The 19,248-nt window shown below is 43.4% G+C and overlaps 1 protein-coding gene across 7 annotated transcripts in view; it reads left to right on the top strand.

Moving 5' to 3' along the window:
• Nucleotides 1-15: 15 nt before the first annotated feature.
• LOC144136638 (protein capicua homolog) overlaps nt 16-19,248 on the top strand; it is an 82,200-nt gene continuing 62,967 nt past the window's right edge. For 4 of the 7 annotated variants that reach the window (XM_077669147.1, XM_077669146.1, XM_077669149.1 and 1 more), the window contains exons 1-2: nt 325-453; nt 2,674-4,905. In XM_077669147.1, coding sequence (XP_077525273.1) covers nt 2,901-4,905 — 2,005 coding nt within the window. In that variant the 5' untranslated portion in view covers nt 325-453; nt 2,674-2,900. Of the gene's footprint in view, nt 64-324; nt 454-1,347; nt 1,405-2,673; nt 4,906-19,248 lie in introns of those variants that run through there. The other 3 variants (XM_077669148.1, XM_077669144.1, XM_077669143.1) reach the window with 3 other exon arrangements.

Here is a 19,248-nt window from a genome sequence, read left to right as displayed (position 1 = left end):
TTCCTGTGTGCACATGCTGTAAACGCACAGGCCCTGGGCTAGAGAGGTCCGCAAGCAGCCAAGGTGAGCCCGATACGTGCTTTACTCGCTTGCCCGAGAGTCCAATGCACTTGCAACACAATATGAGCTGTGACCACAATATGTTGCACTCGTGTAAATGGCCATAGCATTCGCGAGCACTGCACCTATTAAGGTTATTTCTCGGCCTCCGAGAATAAACAATGTGAAAGACCCGTGGGTGCACAGCTCGCCAATCGGATGACAGAAATTCTTTCTATGGGTGGCACGTGATCGGAACGAACCAATGGCGAGCCAGCACAGTACTAGGTAACTACTCATTCACCATTTTTACAGGGCTTGGTTATGTTGGGCACAATCGAAGAAATTTTGTTTCGCCTTGTTTTACATGCACTTGGTGCCCTTGGATTCTAGCCTCTAGTAGTGTTCACGAAGGTAAGCCCCGACAAGTTTTGCAAGCGCGAGGGATTGTCATCCGGTGGCGGCCTGTGTGTCATTGTGCGTGGTTGCTGCTCGTGATGACATTTGTGCAGTGTTTACGGTATTATATCTATTGATTATTGCACTCGAATTGGGCTGTTTACTGCTCGCGTAACGGTAACTTGTTCAGTCATCTTTATTTTGCATTTGCAATATTTGCAGCTGCATTGCGGGAAGCGTGCAATTACGGCTTGTTCAAGCGTGCCCCCCTCAGCTTCTGGAGTGTAGCTCGGGAGAAACCCATATCGTATCGCGACAAGTTTTGGGGCGCTGTAGCAGTTTCCTCGGCTTGCATTCGCATGACATCACCGTAAGGTGCACGAAGTGCGCATTAACAATGTTCAAATGTCATAGTACGACACGCAAGGCTGTTTTGTCAGCTCAGCTGGCAGTTCCTATCGCTGCTGGAGACCCTTGTTTTATTTGTTTGTTGTCTGCGTGCGGATATGGGCCCGTTGTATAACACCTTGTAGCGTAGACACAATGCCGCTTCTAGGAATGTCGCATCTGCCGTTTTTTCGCCGTAAAAGCGGTGTCGATGGTCGGGACGGTGATTTTGGCGCCCTTGTGCACGCGCAAATCGACGGTCGGGGTGAAAAAGTGCAGAAATAGTTTTTGAATATCTCGCGCACGCGCAACGATATCGTAACCTGTAGAGCTGGTTCTCCGCTGCACGAAACTCGGCTGAACCTTCTGCACGATAGATATGTGCACGAGAAAGAAGGGGATCACTGCACCAGTTCGCTTGCAGAAAAGCACACAAGCCCAGTGCAATGCCTCGAATCGTGCGCAGAGTTAACGCGTTGGCCTTCTGCAATTGCAAGCGTCGTGCACTTTCTTGTATTCTAGTTCTGTGGTGTGCGCACTTTTGGGGGACAGCAGCCGCAAGTGTTCTGCCTCAGTATGGTTGGTATTCACTACTTTCGTGTCCTAACCACGTACGCGGTCTGTCTGACTAAGCTTGCTTGCGCGCCGTAGTGAAACGTGTTGCAGCTTGTGCAAATTGTTGCTGCTGCGTATACTGCGGTCTCTGCGTAGTACGCGCACTTTTGTGTTTTAATTGCTTTGCGTGCTAACGTGCAAATGGCTGATGTGTGCCTGCAGCGGTTGTCGGAGACGTTGATAATGAGTGATGCTGTCGTGCAAAGCTTTCATTTTCAGCAGGCTGCATGGTTGTTGCAACAGACCTGTTTTGCAATGGTCGAGCAGTAGCATTTTGCACTTTTGCACACTGGCTTGTGCATGCTAGCTTGCAAGCGTGGTTTTTTAGGAGCTCAATTTCTTGACTTCATGTGCAACATTTTGACAGTTTTTGCAGCCGTGCCATGATTAATGTGTGAAGTAACCTCTGTGCAGCATGTGTGCAAGTTATTGCGTTTGGCATTTTTTTTCTGCTCAGATCCTGTATTGATAAAAAGCATGCATTGAAACGTATGTCCAAATTGCAACCTCTAAGTACATGGAAAGACTGCACATCCGACACAATTATCTCTGCATATTCGCTTGGTGTGTACAACTTTTGCATGTTTACACATGTGGCATGTATTAGCAGTAGTATTACAGTATATTTCTGTATTGTCCTTGTCTGTAGTTCCTATGACACTCAAATTTGTCCATCTGTGAAGGCTATTGAAACCATGGCACAGATCAAGCAGTCCTGTTGTGTGGTGTGTCACATTGCAAGATATTTTGCAAGGGTCACTACCACATGAATCTTTTGTGCCATTTTTTCCCGTTTGATGCTGCACTATTCAGTGCTGCTGCTTTTACAAGCAGTTGTGGGTTGTGTTTTGGAAAATTTGCTTTTGCATAGCTTTCAGATTAATTGCATATCTTTGTTTCATACAGGTCGCTTCACATTTTACAAGCAGTTGCGGATTGTGTTTTGGAAAATTTGCCTTTGCAAAGCTTTCTGATTAATTGCATATCTTTGTTTCATACAGGTCGCTTCACATTTTGCAGTCAGACATTTTACCGTTCTTCATGGTGTGAAATCTGCACATGCTGGCCGAAAAGAGCTATGTTGAAAGATGTGTTATACTTACCTTTTTCTGCTAATTTTTTACATCTAATACAAACTTGATGTCTCCAGCTTGAAAGAACAGTGTGACAAAGTCAATGCATTTAGGATGAGACTTGGCTCATTTGCCCAGTTTCTGCTGTTACTTTTTGCAGGTGAAAGCTGCTATGCCTCTAGCACTTCATGGCAGCATCAGGAACTGAGCATCCACCATGAAGGGCCACCAGCTTGAGTGCAAAGTTTGCAGTCCAAAGTCCCTAAAGGCTACTCAACTGTGTTCCTTCAAATCTTTCAGAAGAAAGGTCATACCACATGCGGGAAAGCTTCAGGAGATAAGCAACAGTAGTACTAGCGTGTAACACATCCCCTGAAGTGTGTAATCATGGAGAGAGAACTGAGCACGTACCAGGGCTCCCTCGACCTTAAGCGAAAGGCTGAAGAGAAGCTGCTCTTGGAGGGGCCCACAGTGGTACAGAATATTGACCCTTCTTACTATCGTAAAAAGTCAGCAGAGTCTGGCTTTGATGAGGAAGAGTCAAGACTAGATGATGAGCTGAAGAAGGCAGCCAGCAAGCTGCCCAAGAAAAGAAAGTTTGACTTTGACTTCAGCGAAGTGGACCCTTCCTTTAGCAGCAGGAACAGCAGCACAACAGCAGAGCCTGTGCCTGGCGTGGATCTGCGCGACTGGAAAAGCCACCGGGTTCTAGTGCGGCTCAACGACTTGTACGTGCCAGCTGTGATCAAGGACGTCGCTAGTGATCGCGATGTGATTGTCCAGCTAGACAGTAGTCAACACCAACTGTTTCGTGTTCGGGATGTGTTTGACGCGGCACGCCTTGATGTGATTGGTGACCATAGCCCTTCTCCAGGTCAGGTGACAAAGGGAATGCAGTTGTGTGTGCGTGTGGAGGACAATGTATATGCTGAAGGCATTGTTGCTGAGATCCGGTCACGTCCACCCATTCAGTACTTTGTGCGTTTCTTGAAGAGGCCCGGCAGTGTCTCGTGTGATGGCGTGTGGGTGACACGTGCGGGCTTGAGACTCAGGCAGCCTCCTTGGTGGGAGGACATGGAACTCGCTTCTTCTGTGTCGTCGTCCCCTATGTTTCAACGGGAACCGGTGCCCCTTCTCACACCCCACCTTGTTGAGCCCAACCTGCCATCTCTACCACCACAACAGCCCATAATGCAGCCGCATAGTGTGTCTGTCATTACAGATGGTATCCACAGGGCCATGCCAGTAAACCTGGCGGGAAGCATTGAAGTTGACCGAGCAGCAGTTGACACAGTGGGCACACCCAGGTCTCGGAAGCTCACAATGGGAAGCTCCCCCACTGCTGGGGGTGATGAGGACTCGTCAGACGATGACCTTAAAACCGGCCGCATCGAGTTTGACCCCAACCCCAGCCCTTCACGTCTCACCTTTTGCCGCGACAACCTCACGCCGCGATCACGTTTGGCCGCTTCATCCTCTGCTGAAATGCGCGTGCTAACGCCACGCTCACCCGCCGCTCAGCAGAAGTACAAGAAGGGTGACATTGTGTCCACTCCCAATGGCATAAGGAAAAAATTTAATGGCAAGCAGTGGCGGCGCTTGTGCTCCAAGGAAGGATGCACCAAGGAATCGCAGCGCCGTGGCTATTGTTCTCGCCACCTCTCCCTCAAGGGAAAGTCCGGCACAGCCATGCGTAAGGGCAGTGCACCCGCAGCGACAACATCGACAGCGCAGCAACCGCCGTTCCCAACTGGGGCCATGCGCGCAGGCACTGGGCGGGAATGGGAAGAGTCGTCTCGTGAAAGTATAAGTGGTAGTCCTGGGGACAGGGCAAGCAGGGTGCAGGGCCGTTTTGACTTGGACGAGACAGAGGCTGCCAACATGCTGGTTTCACTTGGCAACTCTAGGTCAGCCACACCATCTTCTGCGAGCCCCCCAGGTCGCCCAGAGCTGTTTGCACCTATTCGGCATTCTTCTTGGGCCCCAGATACACACTCCCCCGAGGGCCCCTTTCGGCCAACTACAGTGGTTGTGCACAGGCCTAGGGTGGTAAAGACCTCAGAGCCTGTTTCCGTTATCCAGCATTCACTGCCTCCGGACAAGATCATCGGAGGAGAGCCACAGACGACCGCGGCCCAGATGGTATTGCTTCAGCAGGCACTGCAGCAGGGCCGGGGCTCTCTCAGTGAGGGAATGCCCACATACAGTGCAATTCAAGTGGCTCCACCCAAGGACATTCATGCCGGCATCAATGGGCAGGTGGCCGTCGTCTTGCAGACACCACAGCAGCAGCAGCATCCCAGCCCAGCCCACCTCCTGCCTGTCATGCCGGTGGTGACCTCTAACGGTGAAACACAGAAGGATGAGCCTGCCTTGGATGCGTCAGAGAGTGGTGAGCCCTCCTGGTGGCTTTTTGTCATTGTTTTCAAAATCAGAAAAAAAAAGGTAATATACTAAGATTTGCAGCGCAGCTTGAAGAATTTCATTTGGAAGGAGTTAATCCAGGGTCTAGTAGACCATGTTTTATAGCCGTCAGTGTCACTTCTGCTCGGAATAGTTAATCAGCTATTGTCTGTAATTAGGAGTCTCTCTAAATACGGCTCTTTAGTTGACCTGCTGCACACCCTGGTGTTTCGATGCATTATGTACGTATGGTTCACTTGAGTGCTTGCATTATGGTTAAAACCCAAGATGCCTCGTTGGTCGGTTCTTGCCACATTTTTGTTGATTGGTGGTCAGCAGAAAAGAGCTTACCTGTCTGCAGATTTGCGTTTCCCGGGATGAGGTTGCACGCGGCATGAATTGCCGCAGCTACATGTTCAATCTGGCGTGATGCGCCAGGAGTTGGCGACAGGGGGCCCTCTGTGTCTTTTGTGTGTAGCAAAAATATATTGAAAAGCCAACAAGTCAAATGCAATGTCATGTTTTTCTAGGCTCTTCATGAAAATGCCCATAAAAGGCAGTGTAGCAGCTCTGAAGAGAGGCTGCAACAAGAATGCTCCTTCTATAGGAAATACTGGCCCTGGTACATCTATAGAAGGAAACACTTAGTGCTGAAAGGAAGGGCCTTTTGCTCAAACTTAAGGTCACAGATTTTACATAATGGCAGAAAAGTCACCAGGGCCTTTATACTGGAATTATTGCAAAGTAGGCATGTCCACTTCAATCATTGCTGATTTGTTGCAGAGGTGATGACTGTGTGACAACAGCTGACCCGCCTCTGCTGTCAGGTCATCTCGACTGAAGCTGCACTTGCCATTGCATCAATAATTGTAGTGCAAAACTTGTGCTATAAATACTTGATTTATGATTAAGCGTTCAAAAGCAGAAAGGGGGTGGCTGTGATTGATAATGATTTAAAAGTGGTGGGCACATCTTACATGGCAGCGTTTGTCATTTTTTGAACAAGGGAACGTGCTCAGTTTTAAGTCGCGCCCATTTAGGCATGTCTGCTTAGCGGACACCTCCGGAAAACAGGTTTATGGGAGATACTTGCTGATTGGGCCTGAGATCAGACTGGTTGCAAAAAAAATACTGTTGCAAGCCTTATTTTCTTCACATTCACGTAATAAACAAATTTTTATTATTTCTTGTCAGTAAATCACTACTGAACAGTATTTATCAGTTCTTAAATCTGGATTACTGTTCTGCATTTTTTTTTCATCCGTTTTTCTGCAACCACGAATAATTGAATACTGCAATTGAATATCCATGTGTACGGGTTATAATAATGCAAATTCTTTTGAGAGGTTGTTTGAGGTTCCATGAAAGTTTTTTTTTATTCCTTTCAGTACTGCTGCTGCTTTTAGTGGTCTTTGTTAGGGTACTGCTAATAAAGACAGAATGAGGATTTTAGTCATCGTGGTTGTATAATTTCAGCCTCCCACTTCTGTAATTTTTTTTGCAATCCCTGCCGAATGTCGCTGTTTGGATGCATTTCATGGTTCATGTTCTCCAATCTGCTGTATATAGCCAAAGGTCAGGTTATGTTGAATGCTATCTCAGATGGCTATCTCAGATGGGAGAGAGAGGTAGTAGGCATGAAGTGGTTAATAGTCAGTTAGGTTTTACATGTGGAAGCGGTAGTTTCGAAGTCTGGGTGAATCCGCACTGGTGGTCTGTGGTTTTTCTGAATGCGCACTGGAATTGCAGTACACCGCTGTTTTCCTGTCTTAAATTTTTTGAAATATGTCTCCGATGGCCGGGATGGAACTAACTTGTGTCCAGCAACTGAACACCGCAGCCATAGAACCATCATGGCCGGTTAAGTAGTGCTGAAAATATTCCTCTAGCTTGAATGCTTCAAATGGTTTTGCCCGAGTTGAATACTTTGAGTATTAAATGCATTTCAGATGAACAGGAAGAGGTTATTATAGGAAGAAAAAATGATTCATATGTGCACAGACCAGCTTATGTATAATACACAAGCATTTAAACTGAGATGCTCTTGGTTTCTAATTGCCTTTGCACATGTGGAGATCATTAAGGCTAGCAAGTCACGCCATTTTATTTGGACACTATCTCTCAAGAAAGGTCACAGGTGGCTGTAACAGCCTCACTTGTGGATGCGGCAATTGATGCATATGCACTTATCGTGCCACGTTTAGTGTTTTAGCTTGAACGTGTTGCAGTTGCAAAAGTAATGTTTTGCTTCTTTTTATTTCAACACTTTTCGCCTCGTGTAGTACAAAGACGACGTAGCCGCAACGGCTTTAGCAACACCTGCTTAGTTTGAAAGATTATGTTCGGTGCTGCTTGAGGGCAGGCTTTTGTTTTGTTCTCCTTCTAGGCGAGATACTAAGCTCTGCCTTTGAGTTGTCACTTTTACGTGTGCCGTTCTTGCTGCTGCTGCTGCGTAGCTTACAAGAGAACCCTTTGTCATCTTCTTGCCGACGAAGAGAGAGACTAGCTGTGACGCGCAGAAGTTTCTGTGCATTTAGTTGCATAAATTTCTTTTGTTTGTCTTGTTTTCTCAAAAGCATGTTGGGCATGGATGTTGAAGGGCAATTCATTTTGCGCAGCTCAAACAATGGAAACTCATCTTTTTTTTTTTTTCCTGATGCTGCTTGTTGTTGTAGCACTTCGTCACATTTCAACCAATTTAATGACTTCTGCTGCCCTTATTTTTTACTTTATTTGAGGTGCCTAAAAAAATCTTAGTGTATTTCACTTGCATATCATCTGCCTGCGCAGGTTTTTAAAATTTGCAGTAACAAGCTGTGCAAGTAGCACCGTTGTGTCCAGTTACATCGTGCTCGTAATTCCTTTGATGCTTTTGTTGCTTTTATTTTTCCATATTATTTTTATTTCACCCTGCCAGGGATCAAGGGCAAGTTGACAACTTGAGCAGCTGGTATGAGCCATGAAGAGCAGTACAAATAATCTTTCTATCCATGCTTTCACATAGTTCGTGGTGCTGGCTGTTGCTTATGCAAGCATGTCCTGAGTTACAATGGGTTGAGATCAGCTTACGTATCTCGAGAAGAATTTGCGCTTGGTCCTGGTTTTGGTGGCTGCATTTTAATGGAGGTAAAGTACAAAAATGTGCCTTTCTGAAATGTTGGTGCTCATCACAGAACCCCGGGTGATTCATGCCCGTCCAACCTTGTATTGCTTTGTCGCATGGACAATTCATTAACCTGAGCAATCTTTTCCTGAAATGTTGCGAAATCTTATACTTAGTATAAATGTTGTTATGTCAAATGTGAAGTTTAGTTTTCTTGCTTGCAGTAGGGATATCTATTATCCCATATCTTAAGAAGACAATAGAATGAATTTTAGTTCCAGCCTCTTGTGTATAATGGACTTTATAAATACGAGTTTTTGGTTTGACCTGAAAAAAAGAAAGATAAAATATAGTTGAATTCATTCTGAAACTTTTAACCGAAAAAGGTCAGCATCTTTGGCATGCATGCCACAGCAGGCTGAATACTGAGGAGGAGTTACATTCAAAGAAGGAAAGTAATGAAGTAAAGCAGCCTGATGGGAGGTGTGGTGGGCAGGGGGTACCATTGGATTTAATAGTACAATTGTGCTCTATGATGCATTTTTCTGCTAGTTTACATCTTTGTCACACGGGTAGTCTCGGTGCCCATTGAGTCAATGGCCATTGGAAATTTCGATGGCCATCCAGATGCACAGCTGCCGCACGGCCAATTTCAGTGATGGTTGAGTAGTGAGAATGCAGTCTGACAGATGGTGCTAGGGGTAGAAATATTGAGTAAATGCACTAAGTGCAGCCGAAATAAAACAATGCAAATATCAGAATTAAGTGCTATTTTTAATTGCAAGTTTGTTTGAAAAAGCTATTGAAAACTGCACATTTTGGCAAAATCTGCAGACAGCGATAGTAGGCAGACGGTGGGCAATGGTGCGCACTTCGGAAGCGAAATTGCCACTTATTAGTGACTGTCTTTGTCATGTTCATGGGTACTATCGTTGCAGTACTTCGGGGGCACTTCTTGGTTTCAGTTGTGAGAATGTGCTACGAGTGGAAAACGGGCGAAATGCAGTGGCACGCCACTTAAGAATGGCGTCGGTTTTTTTTACATCTGACCACTGGTCTGTGGAGCTCGGATTTTGACTACTGAATAAAATAGTTAAAAAAAAATAGGGCCCTTCATTTTCGGGTTTTATTTTTTCCGGAATTTGGGGGGTAAAAATCTGCCGATATCTTTTGAGCTGAGATTCAGGTACATATCAGGTTATTCAGCAAAACGCTCCATAATTTAGGTTTTATCGGGTCATAGCCCTTACCAGCTAAAAGCGGCGGTTTCCTTCAGCGGTTGCGGCTATCGGCGGCATTTTCACCCGATTCCTGACGTCATCGGACGCCAGCTATAAAGACAGCGACCCATCGCCTTTGGCCTCACTTGGCAGCGGCGACGATAAACGGCAAGCACCAACTTACTGTGTCTGCGTTTTGCTGCAGGTTAGTGTAAAAACTGTGTCAATTTTATTTTGCCTGTGCTGCTTTTCTGACATCGTCGCTGCTGCCAATTGGTGCGCTCTGTTCCCGTTCTTTATTTTGTGTGTGCGCGTGTTTGCATTGACTTGTCTTAAACCACATGGCAAAAGACATAGCCAAACTTAAAGAGGAACTGAAGGCTGAACTAGCCAAGATAAAGGAAGGGTACAAACAAGAAAAGAAAGCTTCGCGGGAGCGTATCGAAAGAGAGCTTCAAATGAAATCGGAGATCTAAAGACTGAACAACGAAACATGACAAAAAGCCTTGACTTTGCCCATGACTCTTTAGATGAGCTAAAGCAGAAACTTGAGGCTGAAATTTTGAAAAATGTAAAGCTTGAAGAACAGAATCAGGAGCTTCACGCGAGGTGCGCATCACTAGAGAAAAATCAAGATGAACTTGTGAAACGCATGGTCCTCATGGAGCAAAACTCTAGAAACCCGAACATAGAAATTCTTGGCGTTGAGAAACATGATGATGAGAATGTGGTGCAGATTGTCACTAAAATTGGAGAGAAGATTGATGAGCCAATCAGTGAAAATGACATTGAATGTTGCCACAGAATTCCTACTAAAAATCCTGACAAGAGCATTCTTGTTCAGTTCAAGTCTCCAGCAAAACGGGATAGCGCACTGAGGAAAGGGAAAAAAGCCCATCTAACAAATGAGGACATTGGGATTGAAAACTCGGCACCAATATACATTAATGAGTACCTTTGTCCGGCCCTAAAAAGACTCCTGGGTATGGCTGTAAAGAGGAAGTATGTTCACAACTGGAAGTCAGTATGGACTTTCAATGGGAAAAATCTTTGCTAAGCAGTCAGGCACCTCAGATGCTATACAAATAACTTGTGAGGCTGACCTTGCAAAGATTGAGTGAAATCCGTGATTTTGTTGTTATTGCCTAGATACACTTTAATCAAAAAAATCAAAATGGAATATCACAGCTTCGTCCTACCAGAATGCATTCGACCACAGCAACGTTCTCTGAAAACAGTGTTACATTTTAATGCTCGTTCTGCTCATGGAAAGCAAGATGACATTATTTGTTTATTAAGTCAGTTTTCTTTTAAATTCAGCATAATCATGATGACTGAAACCTGGTATTATGGGGGCTGCGATATGCTTCATTGATGGTTACTATAATTTTTTCATGAATCGTGAAGCCCGACGTGGTGGTGGTGTTGCGATTTATATACAGATGTGTACAAAGTGTAAACTTCTTCCAGAATTTTGCAAGGTTGCGAATGAATATGAATATGAGAATGAATATATATAACTGTTATCTATCATTCACCAGAGGGAAACTTGTTATCGTTTTTTGAATTCTTTGATCGGCTCCTGGAGTACGTTCGTAGCAATAATCTTCAGCTAACTTGTGGAGGAGACTTCAATATAAATACTTAATACTCCAACTGTTGTGGACTTTACAACTCGTATTCATTCTCTGGGTTTCATAAGTGTGATTAATACAACAACCCATGTCATTTTATCCACTTCATCTGCACTGGATTTGTTCATTGTCAACTCTGAAACCTCGATTCACAGTGCTGTCACAGTAATCATTGCCCAATCTTTATGTTTTGGGACCCTGTAATGAAAGTTAGAAGTTGCTCTGAGGAGATAACTGTCCAGCATATAACTGATGATTCCCTGAGGTCGTTTCAGCTTGGCATTAGCCAACAAAACTGGTCCTCGGTATATAGCAAAACGAATGCAAGTGAGGCATATTTAAGATTTCTTGAAATGATTTCTCGAATCTATTCCAACACTTCCCAATAATAACCGTTAAGGTGTAAAAAAGATAAGAAAACCTTGGGTGACCCACAATCATTTAAAAGCTATAAAGCAGAAAAATGCTCTTTTTCATACATTTCCAAAAACGCGATGTCCTGATGTGTTAAAAAAATTCAGAACTGCCAGAAATAAATTAAATGCTCAACTCCGATGAGCAAAGGTTGCTTACTATGAAAAGCTTTTTGTAAACATCTATAGACACCAACCAGCTGCAATGTGGAGAGTTATAAATAGTGCTCTACGAAGAGATAAAAATGATGCAGTCCCTGATCAACTGATTTATAGAAACCAACCAATTACCGGTCGTGCTCTTGCTGACTTTTTCAATAAACATTTCATTGGATCTTCAGCACACACTAGCATTTACATAACTAGCGAAGATTTAGGACACTCGCGTGCTGAAAGTATATTTCTTGAACCGACAGATCATGCAGAAGTCTACAGAACTTTTATGTCCCTGAACAATAGTAAAGTGCTTGATTTTGACCGTATCCAATTAAAACCCATTAAGTATATTTTAGAGTACATAACTGCTCCACTTACATATATTTTCAACCTATCTATTGAATCGGGGGAATTTCCCACTGCAATGAAAAAAGTCTAGGGTGTCAGTTGTGTATAAAGGAGGCGATAAAAACTTGCCAAAAAAATTACTGTCCAATATCAATAATACCCGCGTTTGCTAAAGGTTTCAAAAAGATATTGCACTATTGTTTTAACTGATTCTTTGAGAAGAAGCGTCTCATTTCTGATGCACAATTCGGTTTCAGAAAAGGACGTTCAACTGAGCTAGCTTTATTGGGGTTGAAGGAACACGTGCTGCAAAATATAGAAAAACTAATCACCTTTGGCCTCTTTACAGGCTTTAGTAAGGCTTTCGATTCCTTTGATCATTGTATTCTAACTCATAAGCTCTCAATCTATGGGATTTGTGGCAGCCCTTTATCTTTGACAAAATCTTACTTAGCTGACAGGCAACAGTGTGTTTGTATTAGAAACCACCAATCATCTCTACTGCCTATAATCAGAGGTGTACCTCAGGGAAGTGTACTGGCCCTCTTCTATTTAATGTCTATATAAACAGTATTGTGAACATTGACAAAGGTTTAAAATTCGTTATTTACGCTGACGACTGCACGATTTTGTTCCCTGGTCCTTATGTGAATGAACTAGTCACCAAGTGTAATCAACTTCTTAATCGGCTCCATGAATGGTCTGATGTTAATCTACAAAAAACTAATCCTGCAAAAACGAAAGTTATGTTACTTTGTGCAAGAAACAAAAATTTTCGTCTAGAAAAAACATCACTTGTGGCGGTGAAGAAATTGAAATTGTTCACAAGCACACCATACCAGGAGTAACATTTTCTTCACACCTGTCGAGAAGTTAACAAAAAAATCTCTCGTTGGTGACAGGTGCAATTGCTCACCGTGCATTTCAGCAAAAATAAAGCTTCAGATATATGATGCACTATTTGTGTCGCAAATAAGTTATTGCTCTTCAGTCTGGTTGACAACTACTAAAACCAACCTAGAAAAAATTTACCTTCTTCAAAAGAAAGCTATACTTCACATTGCCAATCTTGATTACCTAAGCCACACACGTCAAGCTTTTGAAACGTTCAGTGTGTTAAGAATTCAAGGTATGTATGAATTCCGTATATTGCTTACATTTCATCTGCCATTATCCTTTAGGTCTATGATAGAAGGCACTGCGCTATTGGAACAGAATGATCACACAGTTAATACTCGCAGCACAGACACTTGGTTAGTTCCCCCTTTTCGCACTGACTATAAATTCCAAGCAGTAAAGCACAATCATCCAATAATTTTAAATAGATGTAAAGATATAAATAACTCTACTAAGAAAGCATTGCATGAATTATTTCTTGAGAAATAATTCCTGACCTCTCATTTGCACCCAACTACAGCTGTTCCCTTGTATGTTTTCAAATATGTTTTTTGCACTTCCGTATTTTCAATAATGATGATTTTGTGCTTTTTGGCTGTCCTGTCTATTTTTTTTTTGTGAAAACTGTAACCTGACTATGTGTTCGCTTTTTTATTTTGTGTATGTAAATGATTTTCAACTGAATCTGCTCTTTTTTTTTGTGTATGTAAAGATTTTGAACTGAGTCTGCCCCTGTGCCTTGTAATGGCTGTCTCGGTCTCGTCAAGCTGTATAGCTGCAGCTTTTAGTCCAGGCAGCCAGCCAGAATTTTCTGGGAAACAAATGGAATTGAATTGAATACTTTACAGTAGAATACAATTCAGTGTAAGTAGCCGCCCCGGTGGCTGAGTGGTTATGGCGCTCAGCTGCCGGCCCGAAAGACGCGGGTTCGATCCCGGCCGCGGCGGTCGAATTTCGATGGAGGCGAAATTCTAGAGGCCCGTGTGCTGTGCGATGTCAGTGCACGTAAAAGAACCCCAGGTGGTCGAAATTTCCGGAGCCCTTCACTACGGCGTCCCTCATAGCCTGAGTCGCTTTGGGACGTTAAATCCCCCATAAACCATAAACCAAAAATTCAGTGTAAGTGCTCGTTTTTGTGGGGGACATAAGATGCCCTGTTTTGTGCACATTGTTTTCTAAACAGTATGGAAATAGCAGGCTGTGCTGCATATCTTCTTTAAAAATGATTTTTTTCTCGTTTATTAATTATTTTGCTGTGCCCATTATCATCTACTGCGCAGCACTTCTGCTTCGTTGCGATGAGAAATTTGTTCCATCACTTTCTATGGCGAGCTGACGAGGAATTGGAAATATTTCGTTGAAGAGACGTTCGTTGTAGTGGGGTTCGACTGTATATGTGCCGGCAGGCGTCATGCTGGCCGTGCCCTGTGTCTGCCCGTGTATTGAAAACAGAGAAGGGAAACAGACCTGCAGCACGAAGGGATTTACTGTGATCATCCAGTGGTGTGGAGGAAAACGTGCATGACACAAGTATTCAGATACGGCGCTGGTGTTGACCTTCACGTCCTTCTGCTTGCTAAAGCAACACCTGAGCAGTCAGTGCGGTATCTCAATAGATAGAAGACGTTAAGTGGCATGCGGAGGACATCGGTTGGGATCTTTTCGGCGGCATGTGGTTGTCCTTTCTCCTGCTTTCTGTTAAAGTACCCTTCAGTTTAAAAATAATTAAGCTACTAATATCCCAGTGACAAATGATGCAATAAACAAACGTACGCTTATGCCTTCCGCGGTGTGTACGCGCACGTATGCGTGATGCATTCTTCAACCTATAAATCGCACCTCCTTGCAAACGGAAATTTTCAAAAAAAAAATCACTTAAGTCGCACCGTTGTAAAATACGCATTTATTCATTTGGTAAGTGTTGTAAAACGCACTGAGGATCGCTTCATATGAGAGAGTGACCAAAATATGTGCTTTTGGCAGCTGCTATGCATGGGCGATCCTAGAGCTCTGAAAAGCGCCCCTTCTTCATGAAGCTTGCCTTTTTTTTGGTGACTTCATCAATCGGAGCATTCTTGTGGGCTTGTGCCAGTCCCAGATAGTTTTTTCACTCATCTTGAACTGTCTCTGCTTCTTGTTCTCCTTTTTGCAGCATATGTTCAATTGGATGGAACTTCAGGTTTGCATTGTAGCTTTTTTGCCTCCAGACGGCGTCATGCTGAGCTAGAACAACACACGACGCATGCAAAATCACATGGATGCAAAACTTGAAATTGAAACTTCCAAAGATATGTCTGGACTGGATGAGGTGGTGCACTTCGTGCCACTGCATTGTCCTGTAGTGGAAAGATATATTATTCCACCCGTAGGATAACATAAAAAAAGTGGCTGGCAGTTTAGCATTGCTGAGCACCAAATATTGTGTGAAAGCACGATTTTTTTGCTAGTGGACACCACCTCAAAGCGCAGTAGAGGTCTCCACTGACCCAGGGAGTCGGTTTTACGCCTTTCCTTTCCTCAAAATCAACAGTTTAAACCTTCCCCTCATTTTGAGGAAGGGGAAGGCACATGACTGCCTGAATTGGATGCCACTGCATACTCACAGTGTGATGGAAATGTCCAGTAACTCAGTTACACTTGCCACTCAGAGGCTTCACATGCATAGACACTGCTGAAACCCGAAAAGTGCGGCTAGAAGTGCTTTCACACTAAAATAGTTTTACCATAGCACGATCTGCATTCTGCACAGCTACCACTGTGCAAGTACACCTGGGTCCCTGCAAAAATGGATCACAGTAGCAGATTACACTGCACTAAAACTCAATGATAATTTATTCGTTTTCTCTTTTATGTATGTGTTTTCTCTTTTCTTTTCAAATATGGTTACTGAGAATGGCAAAAGATGGTGTGCAGTGGTGCGTAATTTTTCACATATTTAAGTCGCACTAATGAAAAATTTAGGAAAAATTCAACTTACACACTGGAAAATATGGTATATATCTGCACCAAATGCTCTTTTTCTGTGTCAGAAAGCACTTTTGCCTGCTCCAAAATCTGCTCCTAAGTGACTTCAACCAATCACATTACTGAAAATGACCACCTGACTGAAAAGTGCTCCTTTGGATGTCCGCACAAGATTCCCAATGGGCGCTATAGGTATTTGTAATAAATAAATAAATGTCCACTGATCTGGTTACGGTGTCTTAAGCTTTGTCCACAAGGAAACAGAATTTCTTGGAACGCGTTTTTTAGGGTAGAAATCGGTTTAACCCGATTTTTCTGCTTGTTTCTAAACTGTTTTCTGTAATGAACGTTGTAAGAAGTCCACTGGATTTTCAAAAAAATAAAAACTGATAAGTTCAGAGATAATTCAGATATGTTCTCAAAAGCATTTTTTTTTGTGTGCGCATGAAATGATGGAGAGGAAACAACACCCGGCAATGCCATTGGTGCTTGTGGACGTGCTGCTTGTCATGCTGTCATGTTGGCGCTAGGAATTTGGCTTCAATACAGGCCCACACTGTTAGCTGAGCCAGTATGGAGAAGTTAAGCTGAGCAGACTGATTCAGATGCAATAAGCAATGGCCAGTGTCACTGATGACCAGTGTTGTAGGCGCTACCGAAAAAAGTAACAAAATACGTTGCTCGTTGCGCAAAAAGAAAAAGGAACGCGTTACCGTCCTACGTTAGTTACAAAAAAACGCAACGTGTTACAGTTACCGAAAAAAACTGCCGCACGTTGCTTTGCCGTTACTCCATGACCATAAATTTTATTCAGTGAGTCTTCGCTATAAGAACTCACGATAACAATTTTATAAAGCTCATATTTCACCTCAAACTTCTAGCCCAGAAACGATTTTAGCCTAAATCTTGATTTAATGAGAATACTTTGCACAAATCTGCAGCAGCTTAGCAATGTTATAGTGGCCTAAAGGAGTCGGATACAACTTAAGTCTGCAGTGAAGCTCCGCCCACATTCAGCCGCCGCACACAGAATTCCTCCACAACGAAAAAGTAGTCCGCTGCTTAAACGTTTCTCATTACCTAAACAAGGAGCTTATCACAAGGAAATAATTATGAGCTTTAAAATTTTGATACATGAATTGTTTGATATAGTCAGATTTAATGTTCGGCTAGCGGAGTAATACAGGACGGTGGCCCAGTGTTACGAACTGTTGTTTTATCCTATTGATAGCTCTAAGGCACATGGTGAAGCCATTTTCTTAATTTGACATTATAAACACAAAGAGACACCTCATCATCAATTCTAACTTCACAAAGAAAACATTGCTGAACTCTCAACAAATTTACAGTAATTCTAAAAAATGTGATGTTCCAAAATGCTCGACATGCTTCCACTCTGTAGCGAGTTGTGTGTATCAGTGGAAGGGGAGGTAGGTGAAGGCAAGTGTGTTAATGCGTGTTCGTGCACGGGGTTCGTGCTTTATGGGTATTCTTTTTCTTTTAGTTGGGTGCGTCGTCAAGGGCAGGTGTCTTCTGGCATGCATGCGAGCTGCTACAAAAGCCATCGAGAGCACCTGCACATTTTCTTCATTTGCAACATCACTTTAGGTGCTCTGCGCTTTTTTCTATAAAAAAAGGGGCGGATGGAGGGGAGAAGTGGAATAAAAAGTAACTAGTAACGTGACACCTCACGTTACCGAAAAATGTTAACGGAAGTGTGTTACCCGTTACAGTTCCAAAGTGGTAGCAAGTACGTTACTAAGTTACCGAAAAAAGTAATCCGTTACCGGTAATGCCGTTACTTGTAATGTGTTACCGCCAACACTGCTGATGACACTTTCAGACAGGTGGAGAGTATGGAAAACACAATTCATGTCATTGAAAGTCCTGTTTTCAAAAGAAAATGCATGTAAATAGGCATGCAACAAGATGCACATATGCTAAACCTTGCGCTTTACGTTGCGAGAAAGAAAATTAGCTATAAATGGCATTGTCTTTAGCGACTCTTTAAAATTAACACACCCACTCCCTGCCAGGATTCTGAAACTATATTTGGGTGCTCACAAGAATGTTTCGAGAGCCTTGAAGGCACCTTTAGGCAGAGTCCATGCAGGTCCTTGAAAATCCTTGAATTTGTGGTGTACTAAAGGGGGCAGCAACAAAAGAACCTACTAAGTTTTGTTTCCTTTGCATAAAATGTTTGCGCTATGGAGGATTCCTCTGGTAGTTTTGGAACAGGCCATAAAATTTGTGCCACAGCTACTGAATTCGCCACTAAGCTACTGAACGCTGGTATTGAATGCATACTTGCGCATGTGTTCATACCTCTCCATACAAATGTTTGAGCTGTGGTTGATGTAGCCAGTGATCTTTGGCTGTTTCTCTGGTAGTGCAGGAAACATTCTTTCAATAAATGTCTCTTATGGTGTATGTTACGTCACCATTGCTGCTGCCACTGTTCTCCCAGCTACTTCATTTCTATCTGCATTGGTCAGAACTAGTCCAGCGAGTTTAGGGGAATGCTAAGGTGTTATATTTTTGCCTTTATTTCATTTGATCTGGGCAAGAAGCGTACCTACTTGGACCTGATGATGTTCTATCAGTAGTAGCGTAAAGGAATACCCAGGGTATCTGGCGATATCTTAAAACTGGAGTAAAAACTGCAAATTTGGCCCAGCCATATTGGAAGTGGCGGTTCCTCACCTTTGGAGTTCTGGAGAAAAAGTCTCTGCTTGGTGGGCAATTATGAACTAAATTGCAAATTGCGGGGTTTAATGCCTTGGAAGTGACACATTGGCTATGAGGGGCACTGAAGTGGTAGGCTTTGGATTCATTTAGACCACCTGAGGTTCTTTAACATGTGCTGACATCGCATGGCACACGGGTGTTCTTGTATTTCGCCTCCATCAAAATATGGCCGCCACGGCTGGGATTGAAGCTGTGACCTTGGGATCAGTAGCTGAACGCCAAAGCCACTGAGAGACAACTGCAGTTATTATGAGCTCCTTTTATGAACCCATTTCTACCTAAAAATAAGCCCTCCAGGAAACTTTGTTTTCATGTGGACAAAGCTGGAAACATTGCAAGAAGCAAGAAATCTGCACATTCAGAAGGGTGGTTTCTGTCAACTGATCATTTTAAACTTCTTTTAAGGCTCTTTATTTATACCCGCCGCGGTGGCTCAGTGGTTAGAGCACTCGGCTACTGATCCAAACTGCCCGGGTTCGAACCCGACCGTGGCAGCGAAACGCAAAGGGAGCTATGTCCTTGCGGTGTCAGTGCTCGTTAAAGATCCCTAGGTGGTCGAAATTATTCTGGAGCCCTCCACTACGGCACTTCTTTCTTCTTTCACTCTCTCTTATATCCCTTCCCTTACGACAGATACTGTGCCATTTCCTTTCCCCAGAAACCAATTTTCAATTTTTTTTTTATTTGTGGTGGTGCTTATTTTGAGGCCAAGTTCAAATGGTATGTTTCAGAAGTGAGAAGCAAAAGCACAGGTTCTGACCAGACTGGTATCTTAGTATCAAGCAATACACATGCTGACAGCATCCTGCTCCAAGGCTCTTTTGTGTTCATAATGATCGCATTCATGTT

This window comes from Amblyomma americanum, chromosome 6 (genome assembly GCF_052857255.1).
Source record: "Amblyomma americanum isolate KBUSLIRL-KWMA chromosome 6, ASM5285725v1, whole genome shotgun sequence".
In the NCBI taxonomy this organism is placed as follows: domain Eukaryota; kingdom Metazoa; phylum Arthropoda; class Arachnida; order Ixodida; family Ixodidae; genus Amblyomma; species Amblyomma americanum.
Note: the sequence above shows the minus strand (reverse complement) of the source record. Positions and strands in the feature narration are given on the sequence as shown.